The sequence below is a fragment of the Sciurus carolinensis genome, chromosome 19, assembly GCF_902686445.1.
Source record: "Sciurus carolinensis chromosome 19, mSciCar1.2, whole genome shotgun sequence".
Taxonomy (NCBI): domain Eukaryota; kingdom Metazoa; phylum Chordata; class Mammalia; order Rodentia; family Sciuridae; genus Sciurus; species Sciurus carolinensis.
In genome coordinates, this window is record NC_062231.1 from 14799129 (window position 1) to 14823334 (window position 24206).

The following is a 24206-nucleotide window of genomic DNA, read 5'->3' on the forward strand; positions in this document are numbered from 1 at the left end:
TCCCACAGTTTACAGAGAGCATTCACATCCATTCCTCTGAAAGTGGCCCACCACAGCCTAGGGGTTACTTACTCCCATTTTATTGATGAGAAAACCAAGTCTCCAAGGCTTGAAACAACTGGCTTAAGTTCACTCACAAGTCAGTGGTAGAAACAAGACTCAAACCTAACTCCTTGCCCAATGCTCTATAATTGAATAGGAAGAAAATTCAGCCAGGCACAGTGACTCATGCCTGGAATCCCAGCGACTTCGGAGGCTGAGGCAGGAGGATCGCAAGTTCGAGGCCAACCTCGGCAATTTAGTGAGGCCCTGATTCAAAATAAAAAATAGAAAGGTCTGGGGATGAGTCACAGTGGTGGTGAGCCCCTAGGTTTAATCCCCAGTACCAAAAAAATAAAAATCAATAAAGGAAAATAAAATTCTCATTGGAAAACCCACACCCCATGCAGCCTCTGTCCTGAGCAATATTTTCTTTCCGAATTTTTAGGCTCTTGCTGGCTGTGTCCAGCAACATTTGACACATTGTATTAATTTTTAATATGCTAAGCAGCGAGATGCTCAGCAATCTAAATTGAATCTCTAACACCATTCATCTCTCGCGTCAGTTTCCGATGTGTCTACTCCCCAAAATAGGCGTGTTGGTATTTAGCAGGACGGTAGGGAGACTGAGACCCTGGGAAGGGCATGATGGGTGGGCTCGACCATGATGGGTGGGCAGCACCACTGCCTTTGTATACAGGGTGCCAGAGTCACCCGCCCTCATCCCCCTTCCAGGCCACCCCTTCATGTCTCAGGTGGGGAGACTGAGGCCTGGAGAGAGGAAGTGGCTTCTCTGCAGTCCCGAGGCCCTTCTGCTGTCCTCAGCTGACCTCGAGTCCCCTCTCCTATCAAAATCCTGTCTGTCCAAGCCATCTTTCCGCCAATCACACGCAGAGCCCAAAACTAGTTGATGATAAGTACAGTATGCTTACCTGGTGCCGGGCCCAGCACTGGGGTCCCTACGTGGAGACCGCAGGCTCACCCTAACCCTGTGAACTGGGCACTGGCGTTGTCTGCGTTTTACAGATGAGGAAACTGAGACACTGGGAGGCAAAAATCACTTACTCATAGTAACTCAGACCTGGGATTTGAACACAGGATATCCAAGTCTAAACCACACCCAAATTCTTGGGGGGTCCCCAGCTCCCATGAGTGAGATGTCAGGACCACCATCAGCCATCTCTGAGACCCTATGAGCCTCACCACTTGAGTGAAGGTTTATATTCTAATGAATTTGTTGATGCGAAGACTTCCTGGCAGTTTCTACCATGAGAATAATCCAGGAGGCCCGCAGAAAACCTGCGAGGAACAGGACAGGACCGGGAGTTAGGTCCTGGAAAGAGGAAGGCAGGAGCAAACGCTTGCCTGCTTTGGCCCCTCCGGTCCCAGACTCCTCCTCCTCCTGACCCACAGCCCTGGGGGTCTCAGACTGGTGGCCTCAGGGCAGAATCCCATCCATAGATTTGTTGTATTTGGCTCTGAAATGTTTTCAGTGGGGAGATGTTCTGTCAAGTTCCAGCTATCTTCTCTTAGAAGGTTGGAAGATGCGCAGGGTACATATCCCCCCACAGGAACTCAGAAACATCTGTCCCTTTAGAAGGGCCAGAGTTCCCTTTGCCCCAGTTCCCACCACTCCCCACTATCTGCCACCCAGCTACTTCTCTCACTCCCCAACCTGCCCAGCCCCCATGGCTGTTTGAATTTTGAGTCCCTGCCCTGTGTGCTGTCCCAGGACCCCAGATCTCAAGGCCTAGTGTGTAGGTCCCCAGCATGACAAAACCCCCAGAGCTGTGACCTGACTTTGAGAACAGAGAGTATTACCAACTATCCACACTGCAGACGGCCGCACATTTGAACCTAGAGCCTCAGAAGATTCAGAGACTCGTGTCTCTGTGAATCAGCGGGGTAAGGAGAGAAGTTGAGCTGCCCCCACCAATCTTTTTCTCATCAAAGCCCTTTATTTACCACACCTCACAAGGAGCCCCTAAATGTAAAACCAGACCCCAGGAAGACCACTTCAGGACCTGTGGACCTTGGAACCCCAGGATCTTTGGTGCTCACCGATCATAGTGAACTCCTCTGTTACCAAGATGAGAAAACCACCTTGACCCAGCTATCCCACTCCTTGGCCTATACCCAAAGGACTTACAATCAGCATACTACAGAGATACAGCCACATCAATGTTCATAGCTGCTCAGTTCACAATAGCCAGATTGTGGAACCAACCTAGATGTCCTTCAATTGATGAATGGATAAAGAAACTGTGGTGTATATATATATATATATACACAGTGGAATATTACTCAGTCATAAAGAATAATAAAATTATGGCATTTGCAGGCAAATGGATGAAATTGGAGAATATCATGCTAAGTGAGATAAGCCAATCTCAAAAAACCAAAGGACGAATGATCTCGCTGATCAACAGATGATGACACATAATGGGGGGTGGGAGGTGGGCAAGAATGGAGGAAGGAGGGACTGTATAGAGGGAAAAGAAGGGTAGGAGGGGTGGGAGGGAAGGAAAAACTAACAGAATGAATCAAACACCATTACCCTGTGTAAATGTATGATTACACAAATGCTATGCCTTTACTCCATGTACAAACAGAAACAACATGTATCCCATTTGTTTACAATAAAAATAAATTTAAAAAAAAAGAAATACAGACGGAGACAGGCACAGTGACCCATGCCTATAATTCCAGTAGCTCAGGAGGCTGAGGCAGGAGGATGGCAAGTTCAAAGGCAGCCTCAGCAACTCAGCAAGGCCTTAAGCAACTCAGGGAGACCCTGTCTCTAAATATAACGTAAAAGGTCTGGGGATGTGGCTCAGTGGCTTAGTGCCCCTGGGTTCAATCCCTGGAAGAAAGAAAGAAAAGACGAACTGAGTCCATGAATAGTTGAATGAGACAATGAACGACAGACTTAAAATCCTAGGGCCCTGTCACAGATTAGCCCACTAAGTTCCCATAAATACAACGGAACGCTCCAGCCCCCTGGGGCTCCTCCAGTTCTCCCTTCTCGGGAGTGGACTGGAGGCCTGAGGTCCAATGACAGGTGGGCACCCCTTTCTTCCGTCCCTGCCTGCATCCAGCTGCCATCAAGCCACAGGGGAGACGCGGCCGAGCCTGCCCACCTGCAAGGGCCGCTCATGCTACATTCTCTGCAGCTGCCTCCTGGGCCAGGCTGTAGCGCTCGGGCACGTGACCTGCGTTCAGTGGATGGGACACGGCTACAGCCTACGGTGCCAGGCTCTGAGAACTAGGCATCAGGCCAGGCGTGGCCCCCAAAGCAAGCTGGTCAGGCAAACCCCTAAGCTCTGCGGGGATCAGGACTGGGGAGGGGGAGGGGCGGGGGCCGCCCTCTACCTGGGGCAGAGGGGACAGCTGCTCAGAAGGGCTGAGGACGGGCATGGCGGGGTAGGTGGGAGACAAGGACGTCCCTGGCTCACGGGAGCAGAGGCAGGAGTGAGACAGTACCGCCGTCACAGAAAAATAAAATGGCAGCGGCCTGGGCACAGGAAGCCTCCCCCCAGAGCTGCCTCTTTCTGTCACACTCCTGAGTTCTCCCAGGAGAGCGTCACCTTACCAGGCTCTGCTCCTGAGGGGAGTAGATCTGGGGGACTCTCCAGTTGTTCGTCGTCCGTGTCTTGGTGCCGATGAGTTGAGGTCACCCGAGACCAGGAACGAGGGCACGGGAGACCCAGCAGCACAGCAGATCATGACAGGAGCAGGTGGCCTGTGGGGCGAGGCTCGGTGCGGAAAGCTGGGGTCACAAACCTAGGCGAGAGTTCAGACCAAGAGGCCCGAGGGGCGGCCGAGACCCGCGGACTTATCTGAAGATAACGAGGTGCCTCCCGAGACCGCTGAGCTGGAGGTGGGCGTGGGGTTCACGAGGCCAGAGGAACCGTCCGGAAATGAGGAGCTGGTGGGTTGGCAGTGGACCCCTGCCACCCCATCCATCGGGCCCGGCGTGGTGAGGCTGACACCCGGCTGCCCCTCAGCTGCCCTGGTCCAGCCCAGCTGAGCATCTCCCACCCACCAGACGTGGCTTCCAGCACCTTCCGTATGTGGCCGCTGGGAAGTCACCTCCCGATCGGGACACTTTGTCTGTCTTGTTCTTAGCCCTGTCCCAAGGTCTGCAGCAGTGCTGAGCACTCCGTAGGTGCTTAATAAACGCATGCTGGATCGCCTCATGCAGTGCCCTCGGCTCCTTTGACCATTTCTCGCCTGGGCGATGGCGCGGGGACCCACCCACCCGGCTACGCCTTCTCACTCTCAGTTCAGCCTTCCACAAACGACAGGGGACACTCACTCCTCTCTCGTAAGAGAGGCTCGCGTGAGACGCTCTGCCCGGTTCAAGGCGGACGTCAGCGCTCTGAGCGCGTTTAGGGCGTCAAGGCTGAGCCCCGGTGTTCGTAGGGCAGGCGTAGCAAACGCATTTTGACTTACGGTATTTTCAACATCCCATGGACTGGGAGGGAAGCCCCCCGTGAGCCCAGGAGGGTCTGCATCTTTGGGAGGACCACCGCTGGGCCCACTGCCCCGTGTCTCTGGCCCTTGGCAGGAGCCCACCAAGAGCCTGAAGCGCACAGAGCTGTTGGGCTCCGGGGTCAGGTGCCCCGAACCTTCCTGCCGACTCCACCCCGACTCTGCCCCACGGCTCCTGGGGACCCCTGAGTCTCTCCGGGGCCCCCAGCCCACCCTCTCTGCACTCTGTCCACAGGTTTACCAGGCACCGCCCCAGACCTGGAAAAGAGGAAGCAGATTTTTGGGCAAAACTTTATACCTCCCAAGAAGCCAAAAACCTTCCTGCAGCTGGTGTGGGAAGCGCTACAGGATGTGACGCTCATCATCCTGGAAATCGCGGCCATCATCTCCCTGGGGCTGTCCTTCTACCACCCGCCTGGCGAGAGCAATGAAGGTAAGTCAGGGGCCTCGGACCCCTGCCCCCCACCCTGCATGGAGCATGCACACCTGGCCACAGGGCCACACCGCGGGACCCCCAGGGCTCACGGCTCACCTTCCAGATGAGGACGCTGAGGCCTAAGGGACAGGGCCTCACACACCCCAGTGAGGGCCAGTTCAAAAACCCGTCTCCAGTCTTCCTTATGTGAAATGCAAGGATCAGACCAATAGTAATTATAATTACTGTGAGCACTTATTAGGCACTTACAGCATGTCGGGCTCTGAGCTGGGGTGTCTGGAAGAGCAAGGGACCATGGTGGTGCCCATTGGAAAGACAAGGAAACCAAGGCACAGAGAGGTGGGTTAATCTGCTCCAGGATACCCAGGATCTGTTTTACGTTGCCATAGCAGAATGTCACACACGAGGTCATTTCTAAAGAAAAGACATCGATTTCTCCCGGTTCTATTCGAGGCCAGAAGTCCGGCACCCTCTGCTGAGGGCCTCCCTGCGGCAGCCTAGTGTGGCGGAGGGCAGCACACAGTGAGGCAGAACAAGCTGCTAGCTCAGGTCCCTTCTTCTAAAGCCACTCATGCCACATGGGAGCCCCACCCTCATGACCACCTCTCATCATGACCTCCCAGAGGCCCTGCCTGCCCTTCACGTTCAACACGTGAACGTGAGAATTAAGTTCCTAAAAGCAAAAACTTGGGGAGATGCTTCCAAACCACAGCCCCCAGCTCAAAAGCGTCCCTGGGTTTTGCTGTGGCATTTAAGACGCGGGTGCCGGGCTCCTCCTGAGATAGTCACACACTGTCCAGAAAGGTGGGTGCTGCAGGCTGGGATCAGACCAGTGCCCCCGTGAGGGTGACCTGACATCCATCCAGGCCGCTCTCACTGCTGGGGACAAGCCCCGGAACTGCCTGCCCTGCGGGCTTCTGGCGTGGTCTGATTTGATGGTGCTTCAGCCCTGTTCTCAGATCCCTCTTGGGTCCCCTGGATCGCCACCCTCGGGGCACGCCAACCTCTGAGGGAGACTCCAAAACCGGGTTTCTCCCCAGAACCCCCGAGTCACCGGCTCTCTTGGGGGTGACTTCAGAGGTACTTGCTCCTCACCTCCTGGAGCAAGGATTGGTACCCTCTGCTCCACAGGCCGGGTCTGGGCGGCCCGTCTTGCATGATTCTGGTTTCTCTTCCACCTGCCTGTGGCACCTGTCTCTTCCACTCAACAGCGGCAGTGGCTAGCCTGAAGTGCCTCCTCCTGGGCCTTTTCCAGAAGTTTGCCCATCTCTGCCCAGAAGAGCAGGATGGGAAATTTTGAAATCTCTGTCTCTCACTTTTTCTCTCTCTCCCCTTTCCACTCTTATCTTGATATCTCTCTCTCTCTCTCTCTCTCTCTCTCTCTCTCTCTCTCTCTTGCCCTGGCCCCCAACACACCCTTCTGGGCATGGAAAGAAAACGAAATGATTAAAAGCATGACCTCTGGCCAAGCGTGGTGATGCACGCCTGTAAACTCAGTAATCCCAGCTGCTCAGGAGGCTGAGGCAGGAGGATCACAAGTTAGAGGCCACTTAGTGAGACTCTCTCTCAAAATAAAATTTTAAAAGGGCTGGGGATGTAGCTTCATGGTAGAGCACCCCTGGGTTCAATTCCCAGTTACCCTTCCCCACCACCAAATATGAAACTCAGCCTCTGAAGTCACATGCCTCCCTGGGTTAAATCCTGCCTCCATTGCTTCCCAGCTTAACCAAGTCACTTACCTTCTCTGATCCTGTTTCCTCCTCGGCAAAACAGGACAAGTGATCCTCTCTCAAAGGGTCACCATGCAGAGGTGACCAAGAGTCTCGTGGCGGGTGCTGAACCTGCTACTTCAGGTGTGGCTGCCCTAGGCTTCGTTCTCTGGTCTTCGTCTGAAATCGCTTCCTTTGTAGGAAAGCCACTCGGTCCCTCTGCACCTCTCCTCTTCCGTGGTCCTGTCCCTGAGGTTGGCCTGCGTACCACACACCCTGGGCTGGGTGCTGAATACGTTTCTCACAGGCAGAATTTCCATCTTAAGGGGGCATCTCCAAATCTGTCCCTGGATCCTGAATAGAGACGGTGCTCTGAGGACCAAGGAAGGGCTTGTGCTCTCAGGGAGTTGCTGGAGCAAACCCCACTCTCCTCAAAGTCAAGACCCCTGACTGCACGGGAAACCTGGGCCACCACGCCTCCTTTCACTGCAGGATGGTCACTGAGCACCAGCTAACCGGTGGCACCTCACCATTGCCGTGACTGCTCTCCAACCTGGTGGCAAAGACTTTAAGCCTCCCCTGATGGGCATTTCTTTAAACAGAACACACACACACACACACATAATTAGCACATTACAAAAGCCATGCAAGCTCACTAAAATGTAGGTAAACACAAAGGAGAAAAATAAAGCCGCCCGTAATCCTGCCACCCAGAGAGAGCCCACTGAGACCTATAGGTAGGCAGGTAGGTAGACACACACTGTGGATATGTGGGATTGTGTTTTATTGTTCGATCACTTTATAATCTGCTTTTTCAATCAGTAAGAACTTGCAAACACTTTCTTTTCTTATGATTACGGTGACGCATCTCCTGCCTACGTAGATAACCCTTCTACATTCACTGCTTCAGGCAAGTGGAAAAAATGCTAATAGTGTGTAAGAAATAACCATAATGGGCCTCATTTTCTCCAAGTAAAGATGCAGTCTCTGAGGTCCCTTGAGCATGTGCTACTCTCCCGCCTCCCAAACCTAAGTTGCCCAAGAAACTGGATAACCAAATCTATTAGGCCAACTACTTCAACCCTGTAAAAATAATAATAAATTAATTTTTCCCCACATGAACTTTTTCCATAGTGGATATAAAGGCATAAGAGGGACACATCTCATAGAAAGCCAACAGAAATTGGATGGAAGCAAATAAGCCAGCTATAATTGCTACCATGATTGAGATTTACATTTGACATGAGCTTCCCAGCAGCAAGGGAAGAAAGGGAATTCAGATGATTTGCACAGCTCAGGTTATCCACAAGGAGGAAGATGGCATTTCTCCTGACAGTGAATTCTGGGACACACTTTGACTCAGGACATTGTCAGAGATGCGTAATGAGCAGCTTTCTCTGCAGAAATGTTAGAGCAAATAGAAGAAGATTGTATATAGCTACTTGAATAAGCCTTGAACAAAACTTAGGACACACAACACAGACACATAGTGATAATAATACTTGCCACGTTTTTCTAGCTTCCGCTACTTGGGAGCTGTGGTGGTGGAAGTTCATTTCATCCTCAGTCCTCACAACAGCCCTGTGGGTAGGTCCTATTATTACCCAGCAAACTGAGGCCCTGGGGTCCTAAATGACTTGCTAAATCACACAGCGAGGAAGTGACAGAACCATGACTCAGATCGAGGCGCTCTGGCTCCTCGGTCTTGTCCCTCGGCTGCATTTTCTCAGAGAGGGACAGGGCTGAGTCACTGCCACCCAGATCCGTGGCCTCGTGTGACCCGGTGGCATGCAGGACTGCAGCTCAGCGGGCAGGTGGTGGAGGAGAGGGGCGGAGCACCGACCGGCGTCTAGTGAGCTCCAGGCCCGGCTGCCATCATGTCCATCTCGGGTGCAGAAACGAGGGCCCTGGAGGGGCAGGACTTGCCTGGGGCCCTGAAGCCCATAGGTGGCAGGGCCTGCCTCTGGCTGGGGCCCTGGCTCAGGCCTCACTCTGGGTTGAAGGTGGCTGCGTCCACCGCGGCCCCACAGGGTGAAGTTCTGGGCTTCCTGAGGTGCTCCTCCTGCAAGCCCGTGCTCTGGCCTCAGTTTCCCTTCGACACCAGCTGCAAACTTCAGTGGGCACCAGAGGCCAGGGGCAGGGGGAGCCTGGGCTCAGGGCCCAGCCCAGCCTGTCCCACGCGGGACCACAGGCCCAGCGAGCCGGCGCTCCCAGCCTCCGTGTCTACGTCTGTAAAAGAGGGTAGAAGCCACCCTGGGGAGGCCGTTTCCGGAGGAAATGCAGTAACCTGGAGCAGAGCCCCAAGCAGAGTCAGCCCTCGGGAGCTGGACGGGTCCTCGGCGGCACAGCAGAGAGGGACGGTGTGAGCAGGTTAGGCCACAAATCTCCCGTCCGCACTGGTCCCAGTCCAGAGCCTCCGGCCTGAGCCAGAGAGGAACCTCTGTTCCTCCTGCAGACCTGGAAGGAGCCGTGCAGGCAGGAGGAGGGAGAGGGAGGGAAGGCAGCCAGGGCTCTTTATAACACGGCGCCCAGGAGAGCTGGACGGCGCCCACCAGCTTCTGCCGAGTCCCCAGCATGCACTGGTGCAGCCCCCTGCTCTGACGGTAGCTGGGCACAGGGTGTCCCCACCTGCCACCTCTGGGTAGGTGAGGGAACTAGCCCTCCAAGAGGAGAGGGCACTCGCCTGGAGTGGTTCCCAGAGATGGGGACGGTGGCCCCAAGCCAGGCTTTGGGCTTCCCTGGATGGGAACCGTCTCAAAGGGCCAGGGAGGAAAGGCACGCGTGTCCAGGATCATTTCCAAGCAAAGGGTTGGTGGCGGGCAGAGGGATACGGGGCAGCTCTGGGGTCCGGCCGTCCCCCACCAGACCACACGCCCTCCGGAGGAAGGAGGCCTATTCTGGGCACGTGCAAGGAGTGGAGGCTTAGGTGCCAGAGGGTTAGGGTTAGAATCCAGCGCTGGGACTTCCCAGCCAGCGACCTCCCATCTGCAGAATGGGGCAGGTGCTGCCTGCCCAGCAGGGTGAACATACAGGATGCAATTCGAATTTGTGTGCGCGGAGAGCGGAACACGCCCTCTGGCCCATAGTCGGGACTCAGAAGAGATGTGCTGACTGACCCCCGAGCCCTTGTGCAGTAGGGACATGGTTACTCTGTGGACGCTGCTTCGTTTGACGTGATGTTCAACTCCAGGGCTCCTGGGGCTCCTATCCTCTCTCCCCCGAACCACGAAAGAGGCACTAAGCCAGATGGATGCACCCTCCAGGGTGGGAATGAGCAGTCTGGAAGGATCCCAGATTTAGGATTAGCAGACCAGGGATTGAGGGCTGGCTCTATGACTTCTGCAGCATAAAGCAATCACGGTCACCACCAAGAAAGCAAACGGAAGGGCTATGGCACTGTGGACACTCCACAGCCTGTGATTCCCTCACCCACATCATTTTATACCTGAAGGAGACCCAGCTCAGAGACCTCTAGGCACCTGTCTGAGGTCACACAGCATGCTCATGGAAAGGGTAGAACTGGGACATACCCAGTGCTTCAGCTCCCTGCCAGTGATAGTTCCCAGAGGGCCAGCAGAGCGACAGGCATTTAATACATGCTTATAAAATGTTTGCAGCTTGAACAATTCTGAGGGCCTTTATTGTACGCAGGGCGCTAGCAGCCATGGAGGTGGCGAACTCCCCATTTTACTGAGCCGTGTGAATTCCCCAAGGTCATATACACAGGAGGCTCCAGGGAGAGCACCTGCAGTTTCCTGGACCCTGTGGCCACCGTCTCCAACTCCTGTCCCCAAATCCTGTCCCCGCCCCCGTCCAAGGGGCCCAGGGGAGACTCCACAGGGCCAGCCCACCCCCTCTTCCCTCCTTCTTCTCCCCCTATTTGCACCAGGGCAGCAAGGGGTTGCTTCCAGGATCCTGCAGATCCTAGGTGGCTGAAGGCCTATCTCAGGGACCCACTTTCTGGCTGTCCCAAGGCACCATGGGACCATCAGACAGTTGCCAAGGGAAATAAAGCAGATCCATTTTTGCTGGCAGAGCCAGTGCCCTTCAAGGCAGAGAGCGGAAGGAACGGGGTGCAGATCCCACCACTGTACCCTTCTATGAGCGAGTTGGAGAAGAGGGGCTCATGGGAAGGGGAGGACAACACTTACCCGTCCACCCTATGGTAGGCCCCTGGATTTCCAGATCCCCAGGCCGTCCCTCTTTACGGCTTCCCAGCCAGGGCCCAGAGAGGCCACGTCACATGGTACAGCTTGGAATCGGAACCAGGTCTTCCCCATTCCAGAGCCCAGGAGCTGTCCACCGTCTCGTCTCGAGGTGTCTGAATCCTCCAGTGACTGCTCTCATGGGGGCAGAGGAAGTGGCCCCTCCATGACAGAATGAATAAAGGCAGTGACAATCAGTCCTGTAAAACAAAGCATCGGGCTTATATCTAGAGTATCACCTCCCCTTATCCACCTTTCAGCCCCCCAAAATGAATTTCCAATATAGTGGCCCCTCAGGATCCGTGGGGGATTGGTTCCAGGACCCGTGTGGACACCAAACCCAAGGATGCTAAGTCTCTCACGTACAGTGTCCCAGTATGGGCATTCTCCCATCTGTTTTAAATTGTCCCTGGGTGACGTACAGTGCCTAATAAAATGGAAGTGCCAGGTGAATAGTTGTTATGCTGTATTGTTTAGGGAATAATAACAAGGAAAAAAAAAAACATCAACGAAGCATCCAGGACAGACCAAATTATTTTTCTTTATTATCTTTCCTTCTGGTTGGTTGGAACCCACCAACATGGAAGGCCAAGAGCTCCAAGCTTCACTTAGCAAGGCACTTCCGTGTTTCTCAGTTTGTGTTTCTTTTTACCGGGGATTGAACCCAAGGGTCCTTAACCACTGAGCCACATCCCCAGCCTTTTTTATTTTGTTTTATTTTGAGACAGGGTCTTGCCGAGTTGCGGAGGCTTTGAACTTGCAATCCTCCCATCATAGCCTGCCAGGTCACCGGGATCACAGGCAGGTGCCACCACGCCCAGCTGTTTCTCAGTTCTTGAGCTCTCTGCGAATGTCATTGGTGGTGGTCCAGGGCCACCAAACCCCCTTCCTTTCCTCCCTCCATCAAACCCAAATGCAGCTGGATCCCCCTCCGGACTAGGTGACCCGAGGCTCCGCCCTCATGGGCCCCAGAACCCGCAGGCAGCCGCGCATGCCCATCTGCCGCAAAACGAGCAGCTGCAGCTTCATGCCACACCCGCTGTGTGCTCCGGGCAGTGGGGTGTCCCATGGAGGCCTCCCCGAGGTACAGCTCAGACTCGTTAGCACAGCCTGACAAGCCCTACCCCCAGGCTGGTCTGATCCAGCAGTTTAAAGTTATTGGAAGTGCCTGAAACTCCCAAGGGGCTTTGAGAACCCGGCATGGTGACATAATCCACTAGCCTGCAGGAAGCAGCTGGTGCAGCCTGAGACCTGGAATCTTCCAGCGGCACCTGTTGCCTAGCCACAATATGATGCTTCACCTTCATGGGCTCGGGCCTGCCAGCTTAACCCCAGAACTCTCCCCCAGAGCAGACACTCCCATGTGGTCTTCTTGTCACATCGCTTCTAACTGCTGGTGTTCCAGAAACTTCTGTCGGGGTCTCTTGAAACTACTCTTACCTTTTCCTTGGAGCCAAACTGAGCTTCTAAACAGTCAGCAAGGAGTTTGGGGTAACCATCCCTTGGGAGGCCAGCATGTGACCGACAGGCGGTGGGCAGACCTGGTCTGGTGTCACTTTCCAAGCCCTGGTTGCAAATCCCAGATCTGTTGCTGTGTGAACCCTGGTGAGTTGCTGTCCCTCTCTGAACCACTTTCCTTCTCTCAGTCAGTGAGGGTAAAAGTGAATGTTTGGCACACCCTCCGAAGGCCTTGCACATTGCCCCAGCCCCTGTCTAGCTCCCATGGAGTTTCCCAGGGGTGGACGGTCGGACACTGCTCAGGGGCCCTGTCCTTGGAGATTGTCACTCTCCAACTCCCAGTGGGGAGAAGGGCCCAGTCTCCTCTGGCTATGGCAGCTCACCCCTCTGGGCCCGAGTTTCTTCATCTGTATATGGGGGAACACCTCTTGCCCTCAGGATCCTCTCGGGGTGCAGACCAGCAGAGGTGAGAGAGACTGCAGCTGGGCACAGCAGGGACTGGAGCCCCGAGTCTGAGGCCTGGGTTGGGAGCACCTGGTGTTTTCTTTCTCTCTTCACCACGTGGCCGGGCAGACCTCAAGCAGTCCGAGGGCCCAGCCTGGAGGTTCAGCGGTGCCAGGCTGTGGGATGCAGAGTCACCGGGTCAAACAGCACCTGCAGCCTGAGTCGGGGTCCCCACCGTGGAATGGGCCCCCTCCTGCGTTCATCCGACAGGGGCTGAGTGAGAATCCCCGGGTACTGAGTCCCCCGGGCCAGGAGCTCCTACCTTCCTCCCCCTGCGCCCTGGGAGGTGGTCTCAGTGGTCCCCGTTTTGCAGACGAGACTCCTGAATCCAAGGGAGGACAAAGACTCCCCCAGGGTGACCCAGGGCACTGGAGGGCAGGCCCAGGACTGTGGTTCTTGTCTCCTGGTGACCCCGCTGGCCCTGCTCTCTGGGGGACCTGTCTCACAGTTATTGAATAAATAAAAAGGGGACAGGGACAAAACCACCCTTTGGGGGCAAATATGGGGTTGCCTTCATTCTGTCCCAACCTCAATTTTTCAAAGTTCTCATGAATTAGGCCCCGTGTTGGAGGCAAGTGGAGGAGGGGACCTCTCTGTGCCAGGCCGTGCTAGATTTCAACCTTCATTAAATTTCAACCTTCGTAATAGGCCCCTGAGATAAAGAATATGCTTCCCATTTTACAGATGAGGGAAGCTGAGGTTTGGAGAGGGGAAGTCAGGTCTCTAGGGTCTCACAGCTCGAACAGAGGCAGGAAACCGGAGCGACTGAGACAATGGACCCTGGAGCCACACTGCCCGGGGTCACATCCTAGCTCCCTGCCTGCTCTTCCTTGCTTGGGCAAGAACTCTTGGCTTCCAGATCTGAGAAATGGGCAGAGTCCTCTGTGATTTGATCCACAGGAGGCACTTGGTCCAGGGCTTGGCACCAGCTGAATACATGGATTACTGTCATCCTATTATTAATATTTGTTACTTGAGCTGTACTTTAAATCCAGACCAAGAGACCCCTCCTGTCTTGCCGACCCCATCAACCCGCTTCCTTCTGCTCTCTGCAGGGTGTGCGACGGCCCAGGGTGGGGCAGAGGATGAAGGAGAGGCAGAAGCAGGTTGGATCGAGGGGGCTGCCATCCTCCTCTCTGTCATCTGCGTGGTCCTGGTCACAGCCTTCAATGACTGGAGCAAAGAGAAACAGTTCCGGGGCCTGCAGAGTCGCATTGAGCAGGAGCAGAAGTTCACCGTGGTCCGGGCTGGCCAGGTGGTCCAGATTCCCGTGGCTGAGATTGTGGTTGGGGACATCGCCCAGATCAAATATGGTGAGCGTCTCAGTCACAGATCCACATTCTAAAGCTGGAGTCTGGGCAGAGGTGGGACAGGACAGGCAGATGCAGAGAGAGGCTGACCCAGGGAAGGGGTTGGGTCCCTGATCACATCCCAAGGCAGACTGTGTTCCAAGGTCCTTTAGATCCTAGAAGGGATTGGACTTCAGATCAGAAATGGCAAATACTTAGCACATGTATCACTTCTTTCCAAACTCCCACCCAGAGCAGACATTACCAATCAATCACAGCTCAGAGACTGAAGACAGCCTCTGAAGCCCTCTCAACACAACATTCCAAGGACCGTTTCTACTCAGAATGGGTTTATGAGATGAAATCTACTTCCCATCCCTGATTTGGCTGTGGGTGGAAGGTTGCTGGGCTAGTGGAGGTGTTAGAGGGAGCAGAAGCAGATAAGCAAGTATTCTGGTCCTAAATACTACCAGTAAGAGAGTGGGCAGGAGCCACCAAAGAGAGTCTGGACTAGATATGTTCTGGGTAAGTAGAGGCAGACCATGGTGGGAAGAGAGATAGGAGTGCCCCTCCTCACTCAGCCCTAGAGGGCTTGATTTCCCCAATAAGGTGTCTTGGTTGGGATCTCCTCAGCCTGCCCATGTCAGACTGGCCTCTTCCAAAAGAATCTCTCCAAGCATGACTGAGACTGGAAAAGAGTGAATCATGGGGAAAACTGGGATCCCAATCTAAGCCAGACCAAGAGGAGAATTTTGTGAGGTACCTGCCCATCTGCGTTTGCAGTATCCCTGGGCCCAACCTCTGCTCTCCAGACCTTGAGCTGCGCCTTGGCCTGTGGTGGGCGCCATTTTGGTTCAGACACCCAGGGGATTCTAGGCACCTGGTTCTCAGTAGAGAACCTTCCCTCACAATCACACCTTTAAGGAAATGTCCTACCTCTCTGTCCACCTGAGTCGGCTGCCCTTCCTCCACCAGGTGACCTCCTCCCTGCGGATGGCCTCTTCATCCAGGGCAATGACCTCAAGATCGATGAGAGCTCCCTGACCGGCGAGTCTGACCAGGTGCGCAAGTCGGTGGACAAAGACCCCATGCTGCTGTCAGGTGAGCTGGGGCCCCGCAGCGGGCTGGGTCCCACCCCGACACGGAGGGCACTGCCTGAGTGTCCCCTGCATGAGGCCAAAGGAGCTCAGAGACCTTGGCCCTGGGCTCTGGGGTCTCTGAAGCTCAGGCCTCACTGAGAACACGGTCCCTTTACACGGGGAAACAGTGAACCCCCCACCCGGGCCCTCGGCGGTGCTCAGAACCCCGGGGTTGGCACCACACGGAAAGTCAACCGCACCTCCTCGTCCCGTGGAATGTCCCTTCTAGTGACTTGGGTTACTCAAAGCCAAACACCAAAGCTTCTCATCAGGCATGAGAAGGGATCAGTTTGGTGACCATCTCTGTGGACACCTAGCGTGCGCCTGGTCCCCAGGCTACCGCAGTGGGTAAGGCAGACAGGCCGGAGAGGAGAGAGAGGCCAGGTGAACAGTGACAGGTGCCTGAAGAAACTCAACAGGACGCGCGGATGAGGGCAGGGGAGTCAGGGAGAGCCTCTCTCCAGAGGCCACGTGCGAGCTGAGCTGAGCTGAGTGAGGAGGAGCTGGCCCATGACTACCAGGAAAGGGCTCACCGGGCAGAGGGAACAGCAAGCTGGAGGCCCAGAGGCAGGGCCATGCTAGAGGATTGTGAGCAAAATGGAGAAGGTGGAAGGACCAGCCATCGGGTCTCGGGTCTCGTTATTCTGGGTGTGATGGGGAGGCCCTGGGATGGCTGGTCACCTTTGCATTTTTAAAAGGTTACTGTGGCTGCCTGAGGGCAAGAAAAGGGTGGGGGAGACCCGGCATGGAGGAGGCGCTGGCCAGGTAACACACACTCCTACAGGGAAACCAAATGGCCTCGTTGTCCAGCGTGCCCAATAAGCATCTCCCAAGCCCCTGCCCTGGACCAGGCTCAGGCTGAGCACAGGACACCCACAGACAATGATGCAGACCTGGCTTCTGCCTTAGGGAGCCGTCAGACTTGGGGCAACAGACCTACACCTAGCTCTATTCCACAGCAGAACTGAGAAAGCCAGGATGGGAGCTGAGCACCCAGAGGAGGTGGTGTTGAGCTGGGTTTTGAAGGTTGAGTAGGAGCTCGCTGAGCCTCATTGTGGAGAAAGGGCCCTCCCAGCAGAGACAACCATGTGCAGAGACCCAGAGGTCCGAAGGAATGTGCAGAATCCTGGAAGACGCACAGGTCTGCCGCGGGGGACGGGTAGAACGGAGTGAGATTGAGGCTGAGGCATTGATTCATCCAGAATGTATCCGACCAACATCTAGTACGCACCTACCCTGTGCCAGTGGTTAATTTGACAAACCAGGTCCCTTCCGTGCTGAAGTTGAGAGTCTAGTGACAAAAATGGCCACTAAAGGAACAAATAGGTGATTTTATTTCAGCTAATGATTTATTAGATGAAGACATACCATTATAATGAGAAAGAGGCCCTGAGGAAGGAGGTCAGAACCTCAACTGCTCAGGGAAAGACTCTCTGAGAAGGTTATCTTTGTAAAAGTAGAACACTGAAAATGTCATCCATGACAGAGGAACAGCAAGTGCAAAGGCCCTGGGGTCTGACCAAGCAACCACTGAAGGTCCCAAGTGCCTTCCTGAAACACAGGGTCACATGAGAGCTCAAGAGATGGTCATAGCCCTTTGGCGCTGGCTCTGAGCTCTGGGATGAGGTGGTTGGCAAGGTGGGCATCCCTGGGGGAAACATCTGGGTGAGTCTCTCTTCTGTGGGAGCCCAGGGCAGGCATGGACCTGAGTGGATGTCAGTGAAGATTCCAGACAGTTTGGAGAAGGAGTGGGAGGGGAGGGTGCTGACTGGGGTCTGGGGAGAGTAAATGTCCAGAATCACCGACAGCATCACAAACCAGCCATAGAGGTCAGCACAGGTGCAAAGAGACCCTGGAAAAGACAGACGGGCAGAGACGGACAGGAAGCCAGGCAGCCAGCCTAGGTGAATCACAGGGCCGCAGGGCCCCTGAGCAGAGGCGGGAGAGCCAAAGGGAACAGAGAGCCCAACACATGACACTGGAGGAGGCAGAGGGGAAATCCAGGAGGCCATCCAGGGCAGGAGGCAGAAGAGGAGCCGTGAGGAGGTTTGGGGAGCATCTCTCCATCTCTGTGTCCCTTCTCCCTGTCTAGGAGGAGCCTCATAGCCGGGGATATGCTCTGGACACCTCCAAGGGGGCCAGAAGTCCCCAGAGGCCAAGGGATCCCACAAGAGAGCCGAGGCCTACAGGCCCTGGGAGATCCTGCAGGCTCCTCCCCTCTGGGTGGGCCAGGACAGGGGACTGGGTCCCTGTCCCAGGGCACGCTCTGGGTCTCAGCAGGGATCCGAGTGAATCCTGTGACTCTCCGGCTGGTGTCGGCTCAGGAGGAGGCGGCTTGTGAGCACCGAGCTCCAGGAAACCACTTTGCGTCCCCTGAGCCCACGTTGAACTAAGGCTTTGGTCTTGATCTGTCCAGTTCGCTGGAAGCCCACGTAGATGGAGGGGCTCTGGCCTCTGCATGTCAGGAGATACCCGCCAGGGTCTCGGGGACGTCCTCGTGGGGAGATGCTGACCGGCCGGCGGCGTCTGTGGTTTACACTGGTTGGAGACCTGGCAGCCTTTCTGCAGCCTGGTCCGGAGGGCTGTCCCGATGCATCGTGGAAACTGTGCCCACCGAGCTCCAGAGCCCATGAGCACAGGGGGGGTGGCAAAAAGAAAAAAATCCAGGATCCCCAGAGTCCCCCCAGGTGCAGGATGGACCAGATGGAAGGAAACAGTGACCCTGCAGCACTGGCGATCAGAAACCCAGTTTCCAGGAGGGTCAAAGGCATGCGGCTCAGTCCAGGCTCCCCAGGAAAATGCAGAAGCGGGTGTAGTTGGCCCAGTAGGAAGCAGTAATTCTAGAACATTCTGAATTATTCTGGGACAGCAGAGGCTGCCGTGAGTTCCCAGTCACCGATCGTGTGGGCTACAGTGGCCTCTGAGAGGGCACTGCCCCTTCCAACCCTGAAGGCACAGGCTCACCACGCCAGGCCCTCACCCTGCCCCTCCCTGCAGGCCCTCCTGATCGTCCCCTCTGACCTGCCTCAAAGGACAGACCCTCGTCCCGGATGCTCTTCTGCCTTCCTTTTTGCTCACAGAACTCCTGACCATCTGCTCACCTCCCCCACAAAGACTTCCCTGACCACCACGGACCCCTGGCATCACCCCCTTTCTGCCTGGGGGTGCATCTTTTAGCTCATGCCATTCCACATTGTGCTTGGCCCATTTGGGCACAGCCTTGTAAGGTGGACTATGTTTCGCACTGTGCAAACCATCCCAAATAAACAACAAAATCCACTGTGGTCCTGTCACCCAACCAAATCTAAGTAGTCTCCCTTTTAAGGGCCTTTTTCCATCCTTGGCCATACACAGACAGACAGACCTGGCCATGGTCATGGTGCTCCTACACCGGTCCTCTTACCAGACAGGTCCAAGCCCCAGGAGCTCTGAGCCCGAGCCTGCCAGGAGGTCGTGCCCAGCCTCTCACCCCTGGACTCCCAGGACAGAGGAGCTGTGTGGAGTTAGAGAAAAAACTGAGAACCAGGCCCAGCTTAACCATTCCTGCCCTGTGGGATGAACCTGCTGTGTGGCCTCGGGCATGTTGCTTCACTTCTCTAAGCCTCAGTTTACCTGTGCGGCTGCTAGGGATGTCACTGGTGTTAAGATGGTGGAGGAGTCCCAAGCATCACACTGGCACAGAGCTATTTAACCTGAGAGGGCTCTGCCCCTTTCAACCCTCGGTGGGTTCCTTTCCCTGTCCGTAAAGGGAGCCCGGACTTTGGGGTAAAACGGTCCTGGGTTCCTATCCCAGATCTGCCCTCCTTCGCTGGAGACTCCAGCCGATCTTCTTACCCTCTCTGGGCCTCCATTTCCTCGTGTCTAAAATAGGCTGGTAACCCCAGTGGGAGAGGTCGTGTGGAGTCCTCCGAAGCACCCATCGCCCTCTCTCCCTTTCCCGCCTCTCTAGCGGCCCCCTCTGCTCCACCTCCAGCTCCTCCCGTTTCCAGGTTCCACCAGGGGGTCTTCCTGGTTGCTGTCTTCCCCAGGCCCTGACCCCCTCCCCCGCCCCCTGCAAAACAGCCATATGGATGCTAATTTTTGTGAATGACCAGACAGCCACCAGCCCCTTACCTACACACAGAGGCCTTGCTGAACCCCCGAGAAACAGCAGGACCAGTCTAGGGTGCTCACGGGGTCCTCGTGGTGGCTCAGGAACCCCCTAGTGACATTGGACACATTGGTTTGCCTTACTCTCTGGTTCTAGTCAGTTGTCCCAGCCACACTTGACCTGTGACCCTGAGCAGGTCCCTTCACCTTCCTGAGCCTCCACGTCCGTGACTGTGCAATGTCCCCCACCCCGGCCCCCGTCGCCTACCCTGCAGGGGCATTATGGGAACCCCAAGCATGCATGGAGGTGACTGTCCTTGTCAAATGCCAGAGACCTGGGGTGCTGCATGGAGCGGGAAGGCTCCAGACAGCCACGCGCCGTCCCCCACGACGGACAATCTTAAGCAAGCCTGTGTCCATGCATCCGCAGACTGGCCCGAGGAGGAAGGCTCAGGAATGGCAGACCCACACGTCTGTGGGAAAACCCAGGAAGAACACAGCTGCTCCTGGTACCTCCCTGGGCCACAGAGCTCTTGCAAGAGCCAGAAATCCAGATGCGCAGGGACTGTCCCCCAGTGTCTAAGAATCGACGAAATTCTATTTTTTTTCCAACGTCCATGTGGTCAAGCAGCAGATGGTCCCTGAAGAGCACACCCTGACCTGGGTCTGTTTTTTCAGCTTTGTATTTTAAGATCATTTCAAACTTAGAGAAACATGGCAAGAAAGGTCCAGGCGAACGGGGTGTGGTCCAAGTGATTGGCTCCCCTTCAGTCTCTCCCTTCCTGAAGGTGTGGCCCTTCTCCCTCGGCCCTGCAGGCGGATCACCAAGAACCACCGTACTCCCGTGGGTGACTGTGCCCACAGCCATCACATTCAAGAAACTTGACATTGATATGAGATGATTCCCTAGTGAGCCATCCATAGTCACATTCCACTGATTGTCCCTGTCCCAGACTGGCATGGATGTGGGAGGCAGGACCTACAGGACTTTTTCTTTGGTTTTATTTTTGTTTCTTTGGTACCAGGGATTTAACCCAGGGGTGCTTTACCACTGAGCCATATTCCTAGGCCTTCATGGTTTTCCTTTTTGAGACAGGTTCTCACCAAATTGCTCAGGACCCTGCTAAGTTATTGAGGCTGGTCTCAAACTTACGATCCTCCTGCCTCAGCCTCCTGAATCATTGAGATTACAGAAGTACACCTAGCAGGCCTGCAGGATGGACTTTGGAATGTCTCCTCTCTCTCCAGCCTCCCTTAACATGAAACAGACCCTCACCTTTGCTTTGTTTTTCATGGAAAATCAGCGTTTTTGTTTTTGTTTTTAAACTTTTGTCATCAGTGAGTCCCTGTGAGAGTCCCCCAAAGCAACGATCCCTCTTACAAGAAAGAGATGTCCAGACTTGTGATTTTTGCAGCATTTCAGGGGATTCATAAATTCCCTAGAGAACCCTGGTCTTGTCCCAATTTGAAGCTGAAGAAACTAAAGCCCAGGGAAGGAGTGTCAGGCCACACAGAGGACGGAGGCAGAGCTAGAGATAAACTCAGACCCTCGGTCTCCCCCCAGCCCCATGATCTTCCCCAGCCCGAGCTCACCTCCAAGGTCTGCATGGACAGTTATCCAGTAACGCGGCCTTTTGGAAGCACCTGCTCCAGCTTCCCCTGGGAGACAGTAGACCATGTCAATACGTCAGAGGAAGGGGCCGGAGTCAGGAGGCCAGGGTAGAGGCGTGTCCTCCACAGGCAGCAGGGCCTGGCTCCAACAGGACCCCCACCATCCTCCATCATCCCCCCCACAAAGAGTGGTCACAGCACAAGTTTGCACAGGACATCAGTAAACCCTCTGGGGATTCCGTCCACATCCCATGCCTACTGCCCACCCCACCAAGTTGAAGGTCAGGCCAAGCAGAGAGCCAGACCTGCCACCATGGCCACCACCGCAGGGAGCATAAGACGACACCATGACAGCAGAAGGCCCCGTCTGCCGCTCGGCCCACGCTCTCTCCATGACACTACCCTGCCTCTTCTCCATGAGAGGCAGCGGGGGGTGTAGTGGATAGAGCACGGGTTCAAGTCCCGGCTCCACCACTTACTGCTGTGTGACTCTGGGCTGTCACTCAGCCTCTCTGAGTCAGAGAGGCCACAGTGGGCAGAGGGCGTTGGCTTGCATTTGCATCAAAACCTACCTCATAGGGCTGTTGTGACGGGGATACATTGCCAGCTGTCTAGCGCTCTGTGAACCTCTGTTATTACTAACTGTGTCAATGACATGGGGTGGGAGAAGAGTGTCTTGGCAGGGAATCCTCTTGGCTCCGCTTGGTGCTTGTGCCAGGAGGTGAATCCTAAGCCCTCAAGCTGGCCCTCCCTTCCTCACGATCTCTCTTCACCAAGAAGGCCCTTAGCAGATATGGCTGCCTCTCCCTTCTCCCTGGGCAAAAACAGACCTAGGAGGTCAAACAAGAGGTCAAGGAGCCCTGGGTTCCCGGCCTGACTTCTGCATACCCTGTGCAACCTCCATTGGTCATTTGCCCTCTCTGGGCCCAGAAGACCCATTGAGTAAAGCAAAGCCCCTCTAACTTGGCCACTGAGGGTGCACTGCGCCCCGCTTTCTAAACCACGAAGCTTTGACCTCAAGATGACCAACATCTGGGCCAGCCTGGGGGAACCGGCTTCCACTGTTCAGGGTGGGCCTGAGCATGCTCTGGGGAAGGGTCCTGGCCTGGTTCTCCGCTGCCAGGTCAGAAACTGAGGGGAGGGGCTGGGTGTGGCTGTGAGGCCCTGGTTTCCAACCCCAGCACAACCCACAAGGGGACCAAGATGAGGGTCAGGCAGAACTGACAGTCCCTTGGGCAGTGGCCCCAGGTTTCCCCAGCCCTGGGCTCCCTTTTTCCTCTCACTGGTGGATGGGAGCCACCCCCTGCATGGCTGGCTGACCCAGCTCCCCCACCTCACCCTCGGGCTGACCATCCCAGCTCTGGCCTCACGCGACCTCACAGACAAAAGGCGCCCGGATTGTCTGTGGCACGTCGGGAGTTAATATTCCTCCCTTCCCCTCCCTCTCCCCCCAGGGCTTTCAGCGGCCCTCTATGGAACACCAAGCTTCCAACTCCGTCACTCTCCGCTCAGCCACCCCACCCTTCGTGAGCCTTGAGTGTCTGCCGCATGACCCACTCCCACCTTTGCCTGGAATGGCCCAGAATGCCCAGCCACCATTGCTGAGAGGTGGTGACCTCAGCCAGGACCCTCCCCACTTCACAGGGCAAAACTGAGGCCCAGAGAGGAGAGGGGCTGACCTAAGGCCCCACAGCAAATCAGAATCAGACAGCAGACTGGTTCTCCAGCCCAGGGCCCTCTGCCCACGCCCTGATGCTTGTGAGCTCTGGGGGGCTCCCTGGGGAGCGAGAAGAGGCGGGAGCTGCAGGGCAGTGTTCAGGGGCCATGCACAGTGAGGTCCCGCTGCAGGGGCCCCCATACCCAAAGGGCTCTCGCCTCTGCCCCTGCACAGAGACCCCGCAGTCCTTCCTCTGAGTGACGCAGTCAGCTGACCTTGAACTCCAGACCTGCTGCCCCACCTTTAGAGCCGTGGTGTTCAGCATCGCCCTCTGCAAGGGACTTGCAGAGCTGATCCGGAGCAGCCTGGGGAGCACGGGCAGGTTTACGCCATGCCTCCTCTAGCAGGAGGGCAGCCCGTGCTCTGGGCCTTGCTGGAGGACCAGGGTAGCGCCCAGGGAGGCATGAGAAGTGGGGGCCAAGCTGGGACCAATGTGGCCTTTGTAAGACCATAAAGTTGATGTTGGGGGCGGGGCATGGCGTCTACTCTCCATTTTAAGTGCAGTACATGCCCCCCAGGGGAGATACCGAAAAAGGAGGTCCCGGGGAGGGGACTGCAGTGGCTCCCCAGGGAGCTGCGCACAGGCCCTGCCTGCCAGGGGCTCCCTGGGGAGCCAGGCCTGGGACACCCCCAGGAAGACTGCAGAGCCAGGTCAGAGGAGGGAGGTGAAGTCTTCTCGCGAGGGTCAGGAGGGCCAGCTAAGGGAAGGGAGGGCCAGCTAAGGGAAGGGACATTCATCCTGAGCCTTGAGGAGGAGGTGAGTGGAGGCAGAGGCCTGGACACAAAGGCCAGGGAGCTGTGCAGGCTCGGCGGGAAAAGGCCACCCAGTAGGAGTCAGTGGTAAAGGACCAGGAGGAGGCTGGGGCCTGACCCCCGGGTGCTGACTGAGGGATTCGGATCTCAGGGAGCTACCCAAACCCTCAGCAGGGTACCTGAGCTGGGGGACACTCATCAGAGTGGCCTCTGGGGGGACTGCGGGGACAGAGGAGGGGACCAGAGGGGAAGGTGGAGGCCTCCAGTTCCCCTGCCCCATCTGGTGTGCAGTTCCGTCACCCCAAGTCAGCCTCTGGCTTCCTCCTCCCTCCTCCTGCCTCCGGATACAGAGGCAGAGCTGCCAGTTCCCTGCTGAGATGGGAGTGATTAGATTAGAAGGCGATTTGAGGTCTGATTATCGTGGGTGGAAACTGGCCCCTGCGTCTCTTTCCGTCGTCCGTGCTGGGGAGGTGAAGAGCAGCCTCCCTGTCACCACCCAAGCCAGGGGACCAGCACCTTCATTTCTCAGCCCGCTTTCTTTACTCATGCGTCGAAGACTCAGATCCCGGGGACTTGTCTCCTGGACGGAATGACGTGTGACCCTGACAAGAGGCAGAGACTTCAGTTCCTGGCTCTGGCTCTGCCCCTTGCCAGTGGTGGGGGTGGCCCTAGACAATCACCTCTCCCCTCCCAGCCGCAGTTTCCTCCTGCGTAAATTGAGGGCCAGCGTGAGCTCCACGAGGTAGAATCGCTCGTGTTGGGC

General features: G+C 55.8%; 1 protein-coding gene across 12 annotated transcripts in view; it reads left to right on the forward strand.

Annotated features, from left to right (window-relative positions):
- Positions 1-24206, forward strand: part of Atp2b2 (ATPase plasma membrane Ca2+ transporting 2) — a 354925-nt gene that overhangs the window by 267628 nt on the left and 63091 nt on the right. For all 12 annotated transcript variants that reach the window (XM_047534510.1, XM_047534498.1, XM_047534504.1 and 9 more), the window contains 3 exons: positions 4769-4966; positions 13901-14158; positions 15110-15235. In XM_047534510.1, the coding sequence (XP_047390466.1) occupies positions 4769-4966; positions 13901-14158; positions 15110-15235 (582 nt within the window). The remainder of the gene's footprint in view (positions 1-4768; positions 4967-13900; positions 14159-15109; positions 15236-24206) is intronic.